Below are 18,093 nucleotides of genomic sequence, written 5' to 3'. Positions count from 1 at the left end.
TTAAAATATATTTCATATTTGAGATTCTTCAAAGTAGCCACCCATTGATTACAGCTTTGCACACTCTTGGCAATCTCTCAACCAGCTTCATGAGGTAGTCACCTGGAATGCATTTCAATTAACAGGTGTTTCTTGTTAAAAGTTAATTTGTGAAATTTCTTTCCTTCTTAATGCGTTTGAGCCAATCAGTTGTGTTGTGACAAGGTAGTGGTGGTATACAGAAGATAGCCTAATTCGGTGAAAGACCAAGTCCATATCATGGCAAGAACTTCTGACTTGGTGTACCGGGAGGACACTGTAAGAACGGCCCATGTTCTGAATTCTGTCGCTGTACATTTCAAAAGTGCTGAACAAATTGTTATATTGACTATGTCCGTCCTAGCTCACTCATCAATGTCTTAATCAAAATCACAGATTGACTCGTATCCACTTGTCATCCTCTTATGCCATAGTTTGTATATCTAAGTTGCCAGTAGAAACCACATTTGTTAAAGAAGCGTTTTGCAACAATCAGCAGAATGAATACACCCCTGATAACCCCACACACAGTTCACTTTCATACAGCAGCTGCCATACAGCATAATCACTTTGCTTGTTGTATAATTCCTTCTCGTATCTGCGCACTCTCTACCTCTCACCTTTTCCCTTTGCTTGTGGAGTTCAGCGCACTACAAAACAGCTGTCTGTGACCAGGCCAAAAAGACCTCTCCAAGCCAAACCTTTATACCATAACTGCTACACAGACTGCATCATTGTAATCATATTAGCTAATGTCAGAGTTAACAAAACTACTTAGTAAACCCAAATCCAATCCATGTGTACAATCACGCAGTACAGCAAGCAGTTTAGCAGTTACATTGGTGGGCCCCGGTGGCAATACATTTATAAAACCTAAAGCTTACCTTGACTTGGAAGAGTTGCAGTTTTGGATACCCTTAACCAGCTAGCTAACATAAATAGCATTCCTCTCTGTTAAATAGTATGCCAAATTAGCTGCATTAGCTAGCTAAGTAAATGAGAGGTAAACTAAAGTACAACAGAATATAATTATCTTTCTCTCGCTCGCTCTCTCTCTCTCTGTCTCTGCTTCTCCTTAATTTTGAAGAAATGCATTTAGAAACTGTTCAACTATTTTCTTTCTCTCTCTTTGAGTCAACTACTCACCACACTTTATGCACTGCAGTGGTAGCTAGCTGTAGCTTATAATTTCAATACTATATTCATTCTATGATCCTTTGATTAGATGGTCAACAGGTCAGTTCATGCTGCAGGAGCTCTGATTAGTTGGAGGACATCCTCCGGAAGTCGTCATAATTACTGTGTAAGTCTATGGAAGGAGGCGAGAACCATGAGCCTCCTAGGTTTAATATTGAAGTCTATGTAACCAGAGGAGGACAGAAAATAGCTGTCCTCCGGCTACACAATGGTGCTACCCTAGAGGGTGCTGTTGAGGCTACTGTGGACCATTGCAAAACAGCTTGTTTTAATCAGTTATTTGGTTATATTTAGTATAGTTTTATCTAAAAATTATATCTTTCTAAATGTTGACTCGTTGACAATGCCAAGTTTCATTAGAACATTGTGTGAAGTATTTGTTATGACATAGGCCTACATTTCTCAGGGTACATTTTTGTGATCCAACTTGCAATTAAAGGCCATTTGACATCATGAGAATGTAGATGAGATGAACTGTCTATTTATAGGTGTCTCAAAAAGCACAAGGAAAACCCAAGCTGATCTTCTGCTCTTAGGTTTCTTTTAAGGACCGAATCTGGAACATGTTTAAAGGTCCATTTATATTGGAGAAACATGGGACGATTCAGTACCATAGTTTATATGTGAACAAGAGTTTGGAGCAGTCTGACTGAGTCGATTGCCTTTGTGTCCGATTCCCCTGGACAATTTTGAATCCTCCATCAGCTGACCTGCTGTCATGCTACATTTGCCTGTGCCACAGGGTGCCATTAATCACACCCGATATAAATTGTGTGTCAGCTCGTGTGGGCATAAACTCTGAAGTGTCTGAAGTTTGTACTTTCATCCAGAGTCGTTTCATTTGAAATTCAGATTGAAACTGTCATCAGTGTGCCAGGCTCATACCTCTTCTTGTTTCTTAAACAAACAAACACACCTCTCCCTCTTTTCTTTTTGTTTCTTTTTTTCTATTCAGACAGTTGGGAACACAGATAAGGGAGGAGAGGGGGTTCAGAAATGGGGAAGTGAACTCCGGCCTCCGGCTCAGGGACAATATGTGGACTAGACTTGTGGTGTTACTGACTCAGCTACACTCTGTATCTGTTTGCTTAAACAAACACACTTAAACGAAACAGTGTAAACAAGTGCTGTATTCTCACTGACTCCAAGTGGTTGTGGCTTTACAAACTCATGAAAAATCTATGTTAAAACACATTTTTAATAACCTCTATATGCAAGGCTAAAGATTGACCAAATGGACCCACGCTAGAGAGGGAGCTCAAGGACGAGGCAACATTAAGTGGCCGGCTTCATACCTCTGTCTGGACTTGCTTTGCTCAAATCAAGCAAGCAGCATATGTAACTACATGAGGACATTAGAGTGTGTGCATGAATACACGCACGCATTTGTGTAAAATATGGGACATTTGCATAGTTGTCCTGCCTCATTGCTCCACATACTTTTAAAACCCCAGTGTTGATCAGTGACTGTTCACTCCTTTCAGAGCCACTGACACACAGCACAATGATGATGTCACTGATTCTACTGCTGGGGACACTGGGGCTCCTTGTTCAGGGTGAGAGACACTTTGACCAACTTTTATTCATGTTTGGTTTAGCTTCAGATTTAATGATTTATTTTTGACTGATATGTTTCATGATAGGCTTCGGAAGATTATCAATGTCTATTTGTTGTGATAACCTTACTAATCAGCTTTCTTCACTTTAATTTTCAGAATCATCTGCAGATATAATCCTGACTCAGTCTCCTAAATCTCAGTCTGTTAGTCCAGGAGAGACTGTCTCTATCAGCTGTACAGCCAGTTCAAGTACTGGTAATCATCTCCACTGGTACCTGCAGAAACCTGGAGAAGCTCCCAAACTCCTGGTTTATTCTGCCACAACCCGTCAGTCTGGGATTCCAGGTCGTTTCAGTGGGAGTGGATCTGGTAGTTCATATACTCATTACACTCTGACCATCAGTGGAGTCCAGGCTGAAGATGCAGCAGATTATTACTGTCAGCAGAGTTACAGCAATCCGTTCACACAGTGTTAGAACGTCGTACAAAAACCTCCTTCAGCTAAAGGGGAACTGCCCTGACTCAACAGCTGCAGAACTACTAAAACTGTAGAGAACTTCATCAAAATATGACACATTATCAATCATACGATTAAACTTGTTTAGCATCTAGACTATAAAGGATTCTCTTTCAAGGTATTATGCAAAAAAATGTAAAGCATTGCAATCAGGCTATTTTCATAGTTTATTTTCATAGATTCAATAATTGTATAATTTGGAAAATTAAAATGAATACTGCACATCTCATTAATTAAAAAAATATATAATTTTGAATTATAAAACGTAAATGAATATCAGTGTTGAATTTAATACATAGAAATCTATTTGACCCCAACCCAGATAGGTCCTACACATTGAATCAATATTTGAATTTGAAAATAAAACAAGTAAGGTTTATGTTTTTGTATTCACAACTAAAGTCAGTTATGTGATACATTTTATCTCCTAATGTTAACACATGTCTTAACTGTGAGTTGTAAAGTGTGTTTTTGTCTCTGTCTGTGTGTTTCTATCTCCTATTGGTTGTGTTCATGGCTGGGGCTCCTCTGATCTCTGGTCAGTATGAGGAAGGGAGACTTCCAGTGGAGTCCTGCTGGATTGCAACTCTAGTTTGGAACACTCTTCTCTCTGGAGCTTCATTCACAAACACACTGGAACACGGAGGATACTGAGCTGTAGAGGAAGCTTCTCTTTTGAAGAAGATGCTGAATGAAGTGTTATAAGTAAAGATTGGGATAAATTGCCTGTTATGTTCAGGACATCAGGTACTGATTTACCGCTGTTCATGACTGATCTCTGAAAGTTGAACCTGTCTGACCCAACTCAACTATTCATGACACTGTCCCTACCCAACTTCTACACCCCTTCAACCCTGAAAGAGTGACAGTAGTCATATTCATTCCAATTTAAGAAGCACCCCTTTCAAATGATTAAACAGTACATACATAAATGCACAAAGTTAACCATACAGTATAAAACCCATCAAAATACCCTTGAGTAAATTTCCCCATTTCAGCATTATACAAAGTCCAGTGTAAAGTCTGCTTCCACAGCCCATGTTCAGTTCTCTAGTCAAATATACAGCTGTCCCAGTCGCAGAGGATTTGACTTCAGGGGATTGTGGTGGAGTGGAAACTCAAATTTGCATGGCCAAATTGACTGCCACACTCCCAGAATAGAGCAGTACCGAGGCCCGATGTTCACCTGTCCCCAGAGAGTAATCAGTGAATTCTTCAATATAGGTATCAATCATGGCTTCCGTATTTGTAAAATCATGAAGACTATTTTTTTAATTTTTTTATTTCACCTTTATTTAACCAGGTAGGCTAGTTGAGAACAAGTTCTCATTTGCAACTGCGACCTGGCCAAGATAAAGCATAGCAGTGTGAACAGACAACAACACAGAGTTACACATGGAGTAAACAATAAACAAGTCAATAACATGGTAGAAAAAAGAGAATCTATATACAATGTGTGCAAAAGGCATGAGGTAGGCAATAAATCGAATAATTACAATTTAGCAGATTAACACTGGAGTGATAAATCATCAGATGATCATGTGCAAGAAGAGATACTGGTGTGCAAAAGAGCAGAAAAGTAAGTAAATAAAAGCAGTATGGGGGTGAGGTAGGTAAATTGGGTGGGTAGTTTACAGATGGACTATGTACAGCTGCAGCGATCGGTTAGCTGCTCGGATAGCAGATTTTTAAAGTTGTTGAGGGAGATAAAAGTCTCCAACTTCAGAGATTTTTGCAATTCGTTCCAGTCGCAGGCAGCAGAGAACTGGAAGGAAAGGCGTCCAAATGAGGTTTTGGCTTTAGGGATGATCAGTGAGATACACCTGCTGGAGCGCGTGCTACGGGTGGGTGTAGCCATCGTGACCAGTGAACTGAGATAAGGCGGCACTTTACCTAGCATAGCCTTGTAGATGACCTGGAGCCAGTGGGTCTGACGACGAACATGTAGCAAGGGCCAGCCGACTAGGGCATACAGGTCGCAGTGGTGGGTCGTATAAGGTGCTTTAGTAACAAAACGGATGGCACTGTGATAAACTGCATCCAGTTTGCTGAGTAGAGTATTGGAAGCTATTTTGTAGATGACATCGCCGAAGTCGAGGATCGGTAGGATAGTCAGTTTTACTAGGGTAAGTTTGGCGGCGTGAGTGAAGGAGGCTTTGTTCCGGAATAGAAAGCCGACTCTAGATTTGATTTTGGATTGGAGATGTTTGATATGAGTCTGGAAGGAGAGTTTGCTGTCTAGCCAGACACCTAGGTACTTATAGATGTCCACATATTCTAGGTCGGAACCGTCCAGGGTGGTGATGCTAGTCGGGCGTGCGGGTGCAGGCAGCGAACGGTTGAAAAGCATGCATTTGGTTTTACTAGCGTTTAAGAGCAGTTGGAGGCCACGGAAGGAGTGTTGTATGGCATTGAAGCTCGTTTGGAGGTTAGATAGCACAGTGTCCAGGGAAGGGCCGGAAGTATACAGAATGGTGTCGTCTGCGTAGAGGTGGATCAGGGAATCGCCCGCAGCAAGAGCAACATCATTGATGTATACAGAGAAAAGAGTCGGCCCGAGAATTGAACCCTGTGGTACCCCCATAGAGACTGCCAGAGGACCGGACAACATGCCCTCCGATTTGACACACCAACAACTCTGTCTGCAAAGTAGTTGGTGAACCAGGCAAGGCAGTCATTAGAAAAACCGAGGCTATTGAATCTGCCGATAAGAATATGGTGATTGACAGAGTCGAAAGCCTTGGCCAGGTCGATGAAGACGGCTGCACAGTAATGTCTTTTATCGATGGCGGTTATGATATCGTTTAGTACCTTGAGCGTGGCTGAGGTGCACCCGTGACCGGCTCGGAAACCGGATTGCACAGCGGAGAAGGTACGGTGGGATTCGAGATGGTCAGTGATCTGTTTGTTGACTTGGCTTTCGAAGACCTTAGCTAGGCAGGGCAGGATGGATATAGGTCTGTAACAGTTTGGGTCCAGGGTGTCTCCCCCTTTGAAGAGGGGGATGACAGCGGCAGCTTTCCAATCCTTGGGGATCTCAGATGATACTTAAGGAGAGGTTGAACAGGCTGGTAATAGGGGGTGCCACAATGGCGGCGGACAGTTTCAGAAATAGGGGGTCCAGATTGTCAAGCCCAGCTGATTTGTATGGGTTGTAGTGAGTTTAAAGCACATGGCTTTATGTTTTGGTATATTCATGAACATCTAGTTTAGAGCACATAGCTTTACTATCGCTGCAGATATCATTTTGAGGGGTACCAAATTTGGCCCAAAAAGCCATGTATTTTTTGAGAGAGGTTTATAGACTGAAATGTATTAGTAAAACAATTTACTATGGGTCATAAATATCTCCATGTATAATGGTAAAACTCATTTGATAAGGATATCCAGGCAACAATATTAAGGATGGAAAAAGTATTTATTATGTCAACATGTCAGATCCAACAACATTACAGGAATACAGATTATAACAAATGTAAGAAAGCAGAGCAGATCTTTGACATCCGAATCAGACAGATTTTCTGGAGTAAGGCCCAGCCCAGCACCAGACCAGTGTGGTAGTAGTGCTGGATCAGTAAGAGGGAGAGGTGTTTGAGTGCAGGGCTCATTAATCATAACCTATTGCTGAAAAAACATACACTACCGTTCAAAAGTTTGGGGTCACTTCGAAATGTCCTTGTTCTTGAAAGAAAAGCACATTTTTTGTCCATTAAAATAACATCAAATTGATCAGAAATACAGTGTAGACATTGTTAATGTTGTAAATGACTATTGTAACTAGAAACGGCTGATTTTTTAAATGGAATATCTACATAGGTGTACAGAGGCCCATGATCAGCAACCATCACTCCTGTGTTCCAATGGCACGTTGTGTTAGCTAATCCAAGTTTTTAATTTTATGTGCCTTTTACTGAGCAGTGGGTTCCGTCTGGCCCCTCTACCATAATGGCCTAGTTGGTGGAGTGCTACAGAGATGGTTGTCCTTCTGGAAGGTTCTCCCATTTCCACAGAGGAAATCTGGAGGTCCGTCAGAGTGACCATTGGGTTCTTGGTCACCACCCTGACCACCTTGGTCACCACCTTCTCCCCCAATTGCTCAGTATTGTTATTGTAAACTGGAAACGTCTAGGAGCAGCAACAGCTCATCCGCGAAGTGGTAGGCCACACAAGCTCACAGAAAGGAACCGCTGAGTGCTGAAGCGCGTAGTGCATAAAATTCGTCTTTTCCTCGGTTGCAACACTGACTACGGAATTCCACACTGCCTCTGGAATCAATGTCAGCAAAATAACTGTTTTTGGGGAGATTCATGAAATGGAGCACAAGCATAAGATCACCATGCGCAATTCCAAGCGTTCTCTGGAGGGCTTTTTCCTATAGAGCTCCATTTTTATGGAATGGTCTGCCTACCCATGTGAGAGACGTAGACTCGGTCTCAACCTTTAAGTCTTTACTGAAGACTCATCTCTTCAGTGGGTCATATGATTGAGTGTAATCTGGCCCAGGAGTGTGTAGGTGAACGGAAAGGCACTGGAGCAACGAACCGCCCTTGCTGTCTCTGCCTGGCCGGTTCCCCTCTCTCCACTGGGATTCTCTGCCTCTAACCCGATTACAGGGGCTGAGTCACTGGCTTACTGGTGCTCTTTCATGCCGTCCCTAGGAGGGGTGCGTCACTTGAGTGGGTTGAGTCACTACCGTGATCTTCCTGTCTTGGCGCCCCCCCCTTGGGTTGTGCCATGGCGGAGATCTTTGTGGGCTATACTCGGCCTTGTCTCAGGATGGTAAGTTGGTGGTTGAAGATATCCCTCTAGTGGTGTGGGGGCTGTGCTTTGGCAAAGTGTGTGGGGTTATATCCTTCCTGTTTGGCCCTGTCCGGGGGTATCATCGGATGGGGCCACAGTGTCTCCTGACCCCTCCTGTCTCAGCCTCCAGTATTTATGCTGCAGTAGTTTATGTGTCGAGGGGCTAGGGTCAGTTTGTTATATCTGGAGTACTTCTCCTGTCTTATCCGGTGTCCTGTGTGAATTTAAGTATGCTCTCTCTAATTCTCTCTTTCTCTCTTTCTTTCTCTCTCTCGGAGGACCTGAGCCCTAGGACCATGCCTCAGGACTACCTGGCATGATGACTCCTTGCTGTCCCCAGTCCACCTGGCCGTGCTGCTGCTCCAGTTTCAACTGTTCTGCCTGCGGCTATGGAACCCTGACCTGTTCACAGGACATGCTACCTGTCCCAGACCTGCTGTTTTCAACTCTCTAGAGACTGCAAGAGCGGTAGAGATACTCTTAATGATCGGCTACGAAAAGCCAACTGACATTTACTCCTGAGGTGCTGACTTGCTGCACCCTCGACAACTACTGTGATTATTATTATTTGACCATGCTGGTAATTTATGAACATTTAAACATCTTGGCCATGTTCTGTTATAATCTCCAAACGGCACAGCCAGAAGAGGACTGGCCACCCCTCATAGCCTTGTTCCTCTCTAGGTTTCTTCCTAGGTTTTGGCCTTTCTAGAGAGTTTTTCCTAGCCACCATGCTTCTACACCTGCATTGCTTGCTGTTTGGGGTTTTAGGTTGGGTTTCTGTACAGCACTTTGAGATATCAGCTGATTTAAGAAGGGCTATATAAATAAATTTGATTTGATTTGATTTTGATTTGATGACTCACACTTCACCATCTGGCAGTCCGACAAACGAATCTGGGTTTGGCGGATGCCAGGAGAATGCTACCTGCTCCAATGCAGAGTGCCAACTGTAAAGTTTGGTGGAGAGGGAATACTGATCTGGAATTGTTTTTCATTGTTCTGCATAGGCCCCTTAGTTCCAGGGAAATCTTAACGCTACAGCATACAATGATGACATCTAGACGATTCTGTGATTCCAACTTTTTGGCAAAAGGTTGGGGAACGCCTTTTCCATAACCCCACTGCCACCATGGAGCACTCTGTCACAACGTTGACATCAACAAACCGCTCGCCCACACGACACCATACACGTGGTCTGCAGTTGTGAGGCTGGTTGGAAGTGCTGCCAAATTCTCTGAAACTACATTGGATGCGGCTTAGTGTAGAGACATGAACATTTAATTATCTCGCAAAAGCTCTGGTGGGCATTCCTGCAGTCAGAATGCCAATTGCACGGTCCCCCAAACTTGAGACATTTGGTTGTGTGACAGAACTGCACATTTTAGAGTGGCCTTTTATTTTCCCCAGCAAACGCTGCACCTGTGTAATAATCATGCTGTTTAATCAGCTTATTGTTATGCCACACCTGTCAGGTGGATATATTCTCTTGGTAAAGGAGAAATGCTAATTAACTAGGATGTAAACAAATTTGAGCACAACATTTGAGAGAAATAAGCTTTTTTGTGCTCATGGACAATTTCTGGAATCCTTTAATTCAGCTCATTGAACATGGGACCAAGACTTTGCATGTTGCATTTATATTTTTGTTCAGTATACAGTATAAGGGGCAAAACTTCTACTGCAGATTGTGGATGTGTCTAGGGGCCAGCCTCTACGTTTTGTATATTTTACCATCATTATGAATTCATCATTTTCCTTTGACTTTAACAGTGTGTAAAAAGTTGATTTTAACTTTTGACGGATAAATGGATGAGTAATGAATTCTTCATGCATTTCATCCATCTGTGTCCGTGAATGTATGGATATGCTTCAATGCTGCCATCTAGTGGTAAGATAAGGGTGATAAGGGTAGAAGAACATTTCAAACATGCCACTGGTCACACACTGGTTGAATCAACGTTGTTTCCATGTCATTTCAATGACATTATGTTGAACCAATGTGGAACAGACATTGAATTGACATCTGTGCCCAGTGGGATGATAGAATTTCCTCCCTGCCACAGATTCAAGCATAAATCTACCATGACTGCTATCTTATGTTATCTTCATTTGGGAAGCTATTGACAACAACTGTACATTTGCATAAAGCACATTTATTTGCAGATACACATATAGGGAGAAGCGACTATCAGTTCTCATATTTAGTCTACAGGGATTATCCCTTCATCTCTTCATTGACCATTCCTTCTTCTATCCCCCTATTCTTTCTCTCCTATATTTCATGATTTAGTTTCACTGTCCAAATATTATCTTTTGTCAGTTAAAACTTTTTACTGTAACTGTCAAAATCTCAAACAGCCAGTCCATTATTTTCAACCAGAATTCATAATCCTTAATTCATAATCAAGTCTCACTGAGTCTGTATGAAGGCGATCAGATCCACATACAATATGGATGGGTGGGTCTGTCAATATTAGTCGCAGTGAATCTATTCGTTCTAACAATGTAGAAGACAGAAAAGAGAACATATGTGTGTTCGAGCGTATCACTTTTGTGATCTCGGTGACCATCCAAAGTGTGTTGTATTACGGGGATAAAAAAATCAGATTTCCGCCTACTGGGTAAACTTTACAAAAACCATGTGATCAAAGGTCATGAGGTTTTGACTGTAGTTGACTGTAAGTTTCTGCAGTTACTCCTCAAAATGTGCAAATTGCAGCCGTCGCCTGCGTTGTGGGAGGCTCTATTGTCAACCAATCATTAGGGTGTTTTTGTTTGACCCATGTGAATGTGACTAAAGACATGACTGAAACAGCCTTTCCACAATTCATGTGATTATTTGAGTCTCTCTCTCACTAATTGATTGTACATTTTCAGGTTGTGACTGTGTGATATGTGGGTTAGAGACATGTATATTTCGACATTATGAAGATTTTTTTTTTGCAGGTGCACCTCTCCCCAACTTCACTCCTTGGGCTTGTTCGGCATTTAGGCGACTGACTGATCTACAAATCACCTTCCGTCATAAATAACGTCTCATTATTATTTGTAGGTCAGTCAGTCACAATTTACCCATGATACATTACGGTTTTGATCCTCTCGAACAATCCCCTTGACTTTTGTTTACAGTTGGTTGCTGTTGCCTTACCGCTCAATGTTAGGAAAGTGTCCTTAATGTTTTGTACACTCAGTGTATAGTGTCATAACCCAAGAATGAAAGCAATTCTAATGTCCAGTAACCTTGCCAGCAGGCGTGCCAGCTAAGGTAGTTAGACTAGCTGCTCTATCTTCATTGATAGCCTGAACTGGCTTGGTAGCTAATTATGAGGTTGGGAGATGAGGAACCCATCAAGATGGCTAGCTGAAGCCAACTTAATAAAATTGATAGGTGGCTAGTATTACCAAGAAACAATACAACATTTTAGTTGTATTTATTCATCCATTAAGGAATCAAAAGGCTACATAGCTTGATCAAATTCATTTACAAACATATATCCTGCGAGTCCTGCCCATCACAGGAGAGCTAAAATCTAATAAAACGATGATGATACTGTTTTCACGCTGTAGAGAATCTAGGGTCCTGCCTAGCATATGTTTGCTCCGTTGTGCAGGAACAACTTACTAGGGACAATGGTGGGGGGGGGGGGACTATTTGGCTGTTGCAGTCAGAGTGCCTCCTCCGCAAAATACCGCTAACAGATCTTTTTTATAAATAACTATGTAAGAATTTGGACTTGTGTGACATTTTCCACATTTTGTTGTGTAGCAAGGTGGGACTCAGATGGATTTAATTGTCCATTTTTGTCGACTATCTAAGTGAAAAATAGATTTAATTGTAATTTTAAGTCAAATCTATAATTATATGTATGCCACTCAGGAACATTCAATGTCGTCTTGGTAGGCAACTCCAGTGTATATTTGGCCTTGTGTTTTAGGTTATTGTCCTGCTGAATGGGGAATTTGTCTACCAGTGTCTGTTGGAAAGCAGGCTGAACCAGGTTTGCCTCTAGGATTTTGCCTATGCTTAGCTCTATTCCGTTTCATTTATCCCCCAAAAACTCCCTAGTCCTTGCCGATGACAAGCATACCCATAATATGATGCAGCCACCACCATGCTTGAAAATATGAAGAGTGGTAGTCAGTGATGTGTTTTGTTGGATTTTCCCCAAACATAACACTTTGTATTCAGGACATAAAGTTAGAGAGGAGCCAGTCATTTAAAAAACATTTGAAAAACTATTATTGCAGAAAGAGTGAGTCCATGCAACTTGTCATGTGACTTGTTAAGCACATTTTTACTGACAAACTTATTTAGGCTTGTCATAACAAAGGGGTTGAATACTTATTGACTCACGCCATTTCAGCTTTTCATTTTTAAATCTTTTGTAAAAAAAATTAAATACATAATTCCACTTCGACAATATGGGGTATTTTGTGTAGTTCCACAAAATCTCAATTTATTCCAATTTAAATTCTGTCTGTTAAACAATAAAATGTGGAAAAGGTCAAAGAGTGTGATTACAAAGGGTGTGATACTTCGAAGAATTCGTGTTTAGAATACTTTAGAATACAGGAGACTCTGTAGCTCTGCAGCTGTTGAGTCAGAACAGTTCCTCTTTAGCTGAGGGAGGTTTTTGTATGACGTTCTAACACTGTGTGAATGGAGTGCTGCCACTCTGCTGACAGTAGTAATCTGCTGCATCTTCAGCCAGGACTCCACTGATGGTCAGAGTGTAATGAGTATATGAACTACCAGATCCACTCCCACTGAAACGACCTGGAATCCCAGACTGACGGGTTGTAGTAGAATAAACCAGGAGTTTAGGAGCTTCACCAGGTTTCTGCAGGTACCAGTGGAGATAATTACGAGTACTTGAACTGGCTGTACAGCTGATAGAAACAGTCTCTCCTGGACTAACAGACTGAGATTTAGGAGACTGGGTCAGAATTATATCTGCTGATGATTCTGAAAGATAAACAAAAGTGAAGAATGACTGATTAATAAGGTTATCACAACAACAAGCATATCGTAAAGCATAGCTTTTTATGCAATATGTTAAATAAAAAACTGTCAAATTAACAAATGAAGTGTAACTCTGAAGCCAAATCGTTAATGAATCAAAATTGTCAAAGTGTCTCTCACCCTGAACAAGGAGCCCCAGTGTCCACAGCAGTAGAATCAGTGACATCATCATTGTGCTGCGTGTCAGTGGCTCTGAAAGGAGTGAACAGTCACTGATCAACACTGGGTTATTTAAAGTATGAAGAGCAATGAGGCAGGACAACTATACAAAGCTTTCATATTTAATGCAAATACACACACTGTGCTTGTGTTCATACACAGATAAATGATGTCAGCAGTTTCTAAAGGTTGGCCTACTTTGTATCATATTTGAGAATATTAAAATCGTAAACCACACAATGTAACAACTATATCTTAAATGAGGCCTACTTTGACTCACTTACACAGTGGTTTATGTCCCTCAACAGTGGTTGTCAGTCTCAGAAGGTCAATTAAGCTTAACAGTAGAATTGCTGCATCTATATGTTTCAAACCTTCTCAAGATGGACAGTAGTGGTGCTCTGTCTCCCTCCTCTGACCAGACTGTGTAATGGCAGTTTGTGTGATGTGTAGAGCGGGTGTTTTACTTTAAGTTTAAGGTCCCCCAGATCCGTATTAAAAAGAAGGTCACACACTCCATATACCCATTCAATTGTTGGGAGCATATGCAGTGAGCAACTTTCCTTCTTTCTTTTTTATACAGTTTACTTTGGACTTTCAGCACCTATACAAAACATTTTGGGGTGTGCGTCACCCTATCATAATCAAAAACAGTATGTTTTAAATTACAGTATCGTGTCGATCTCATGTATTGTCATTCCTTGCATCAACACTGGGGACTAATGATAGGTGGCAGAGGGAGGGAGGACTGACAGAGTCATATCAGAGGTCTTGAGGGCTTCTCTTTCACAAAGAAATATAGCTTATAGTGTTGAATACAAGGTTTACAGTATAAATATTGAGGACTTAGCATTTTTCTCATTTTGAACCGAAAGGCATTGTCCTTTAGGTGGGGATAAAGTAGTTTGTCCGTGTACCAGGTGTTGTTACATCTGAAATACAGTATATGGTAATGTTGTTGGGCAGTGTCGGCAAGTTGTCTCACTTGTTGTTGTGGCTTAGACAGAAACTGGCATGGTTGAACCCATGTTGGGCATCAGAGTGGTGCCTTTTACTCTGTTCCACCTGACTGCTCAACCCATTGTCTCGTCAGCCCAGCCAGCCAATTTATAAACTTGATCACCACTATAAAAAGTATCTAGACTTTGTCTCACATTTATTTCAGACTAACATTTCGTTTTTAAAAGCAGAGATTTGTAAAACCTTGCTGTGTGTCTCTTCGACATTTGCAACATTGTTTCAATATTCAAATTCGAATTCTTAACAACACCAGTGACAATATATCCTCCAAACACCGGCTTCTCGGGCGTAATCAATTAAATAATGCAAGCTTTAGAATGCCCTTCAAGCCAATCAGAAACATGTATTCAACAGTGCAGTGGTATAAAAAAAGGTTTTGTCATTTTGGTCCTCGATCTACACAAAATACTGTAATGTCAAAATGGAAGAAGAATTCTAACATTTGTAAAACATTTATGAAAAATGAAAAATTACTATTACATTTAGTCATTTAGCAGACTCGTTTAGCAAACGCTCTTAACTTGATTACATAAGTATTTACATCACTGAGTCAATACATGCCTTTGGCCGTTGGCAGTGATTACAGCTGGGTGTCTTTCTGGGTAAGTCTCTAAGAGTGTTGCACACCTGGATTTTACAATATGTGCACATTATTCATTCATAAATTCTTCAAGCTCTGTCAAGTTGGTTGTTGATCATAGCTAGACAGCCATTTTCAAGTCTTGCCATAGATTTTCAATCAGATTTAAGTCAAAACTGTAACTACATGTAGGCCACACAGAAACATTCAGTCAACATGGCAAGAAACTCCAGTGTATATTTGGCCTTGTGTTTTAGGTTATTTTCCTACTGAAAGATGCATTTTTCTCCCAGTGTCTGTTTGAAAGCAGACTGAAACAGGTTTTCTTCTAGGATTTTGTTTGTGCTTAGCTCTATTCCGTTTAATTTATCCTGAAAAAATATATACCATCCAAAGTGTAGTTAATAACTTCACTATGGTCAAAGGGATATGCAATGTCTTCTTTTTTATTTTTACCCATTACCAATAGGTGCACTTCTTTATGAAACATTGGAAAACCTCCCTGGTCTTTCTGGTTAAATCTGTGTTTGAAATTCACTGCTCGACTGAGGGACATAATTGTATGTGTGGGGTACAGAGATGAGGTAGTTGTTTAAAAATCATGTTAAACACTATTATTGCACACGGAGTGAGTCCATGAAAGGTATTATGTGACTTGTTAAGCCCATTTGTACTCCTGAACTTATTTAGGCTTGCCATAACAAAGGGCTTGAATACTTATTGACTCAAGACATTTCAGCTTTTCATTTTTTATTAATTAGTAAACCAATTCAAAACACATAATTCCACTTTGATATTATGGGGTATTGTGTGCTTGCCAGGTACACAACATCTCAAATCTTAAATTTCTTGAAAAAGTAAAGGGCTGTGAAAAATTTCTGAAGTCACTGTTATCAACATAATCCACATCAGTTTTCATACTGTTGGAAGTTTAATGGGGAACGTGAATGTGTCCAGTCTACTGGAGTTCCAGAGTGTACCAGTAGGGGGCATCAGTTACAATGCAGAATTCAGTGTTCAGCTCCATGTCTCTGTTATCATTCCCCTCTGTGTCTGTCTGGAGGTTTTTGTACAGCCAGTCAATCAGACTTCATCACTGTGGTTGACTTTCGGTGGAGGGACCAAACTGAGTGTTGGCAGTAAGTATTCAGTTCTATATCTTGACCTCTGGTATCAAAATCTAATACCTTTTCTTAACAATATTACAACTCCCTTAAATAGAAAGTAGAAATGTATATTTATTTTTGGAGAATTTTTGTTGAATTTATTTTCCTTAATTGTAAATATAGTTAAATTAAAATGATTTTTCAAGGGATAATATATCAAACAAGGTAGAACAGTGTGTATTCATTTGGAACAGAGATACTGTTGAAATCAGAGTGGTTTAGATAAATGTAGCTTTACAAAGAGCAAAAGCAGTGTCTCTACAGTGTCAGAGGTTTTTGTACGACCGCTGAATGAGATTGTATCACTGTGGTTCACTTTCGGTGGAGGCACTAGACTGGATGTTGGAAGTAAGTTGCATTGCATACTGTATGGATGCATCGATGATCTTATGAGACAAGAAACTAAGATACAAAATGTTATAAATACTATGCATGATCACGAGTCACAATTTGTGTGAATAGCTGATTATACCTTTTCGTTAGACCTCAAATATTAAGCTATTCATTTGGATTAAAAGACCCTGTCTCGTAAATCATATCAGTATTCATTTTATTTTCATGTCTTTTAATTGTATAAAATTGTTTTAAAGTGGTTATATTCAACTTAAATGTACTCCTTCGGCATTCAGCTGCAAATTATTGCTTAGTTTTGCTTTAATTTTCCTATTTCCTATTTTGCTATCAAATTTGATCTCATTTGCTATTTTATATGCCATTTTATATGTTATTTGCTATCTGTTGAAAAGTCTTGCTGTCTTGCGAAATCAGGCTGTTCTGCTGTTCATATCAATATACGTTTATTTTCATTTTGTGATAGATTGTCTTTTTAAATTACACAACTATAATGAATTAATTTAAATTAAAACTTTTAAATGTTTTAGTGAGTCTTTTAATTAAATGTATAATATTGTTAGATGTTTAAAGTCAACTGGAATCTACTTCCTCAGCACTGGCATTTTATCAACTGATTTTAAATCAATTCATAATTTAAGAATTGTTCATACATTCTGTTGAACGTTCTACACAACAATCATATTAATTAATAATGAAATGCAGTTTGATTCATAGGATTTTATTCCATTATAATAAGGAAAGTATGCTAACATATTTCAAATTTTAAATAGTACAATTTTGAAGATAGTTGATTGTATTTTCAGTCATCTCATGTAGTTCTAATATGCTTCAGTAGCTACTCAAAGGGAAGTGAAAGAGTGACATAAAGAATGATAAACTAACTGTCTGTTTGTTTGAGGAACAGAAACCTACTGATGGACAAAGCCTTCATTTACATCTAAGATGTAAAACTGCTGCATCATTATTGTCGTATCAGTCTGGTGATTGATTGAAAGTTCCCCTTGCCCTAACGTCCCACCTGTCTTCTAGGTGACGTTCGTCCCACCCTGACGGTCCTGTCCCCCTCCAGTGTGGAGCTGCAGCAGGGCAAGGCCACTCTCATGTGCCTGGCCAACAAGGGCTTCCCCTCGGACTGGAAGCTGAGCTGGAAGGTGGACGGTAGCAGCAGTAACACCTGGGAGGAGACCGGGAGCCCCGGGGTCCTGGAGAAGGACGGCCACTACAGCTGGAGCAGCACCCTGACCCTCCCTGTCGACCAGTGGATGAAGGTGGGCTCTGTGACCTGTGAGGCCACCCAGGGCTCCCAGTCTCCTCTCTCTGAGACACTGAGGAGAGACCAGTGTTCTGATTAATGAGTTCCCCCCTCTGACTCCACTGTTTTTACTCTGCACCTCTCCTTCTTACTGTTCCAGCAATACCAGCACACTGGTCTAATGCTGGGCTGGATCCTGTGTGGGAATCCTTCCTCCAGCTGGAGCTTTTAGCATAATGGAACAAATAACAGAATATATGTCTTATTCTGATGTCAAATAGATCTGCTCTGCTTCATATCACATGTGTTCTGAACCTTATTACTGTAATGCTGTTGCTTCTGACATGTTGAGATAATAAAGACATTCAATATTTTAAATGGTTTGCCTGGATATCATTATTTAATGAGTTTTACCAGTAGACATTGAGATATTTATGATTTATTG

At 40.6% G+C, this 18,093-nt stretch overlaps 2 gene segments (V, D, J or C); one reads left to right on the top strand and one right to left on the bottom strand.

Annotated features, from left to right (window-relative positions):
- The first annotated feature begins 2,704 nt into the window (after window positions 1-2,704).
- LOC129819843 (Ig kappa chain V region Mem5-like) lies at window positions 2,705-18,026 on the top strand. The segment is given in 4 exon segments: window positions 2,705-2,771; window positions 2,931-3,230; window positions 16,349-16,390; window positions 17,426-18,026. Coding segments are annotated over 4 exon segments (717 nt in total).
- LOC129819848 (immunoglobulin kappa variable 1-39-like) lies at window positions 12,589-13,335 on the bottom strand. The segment is given in 2 exon segments: window positions 12,589-13,060; window positions 13,238-13,335. Coding segments are annotated over 2 exon segments (372 nt in total).
- Window positions 18,027-18,093: the final 67 nt, after the last annotated feature.

The sequence above is a fragment of the Salvelinus fontinalis genome, chromosome 22 (assembly GCF_029448725.1).
Source record: "Salvelinus fontinalis isolate EN_2023a chromosome 22, ASM2944872v1, whole genome shotgun sequence".
NCBI lineage: Eukaryota > Metazoa > Chordata > Actinopteri > Salmoniformes > Salmonidae > Salvelinus > Salvelinus fontinalis.
The sequence above is the reverse complement of the archived record's forward strand: the minus strand, read 5'-3'. Positions and strand labels throughout refer to the sequence as shown.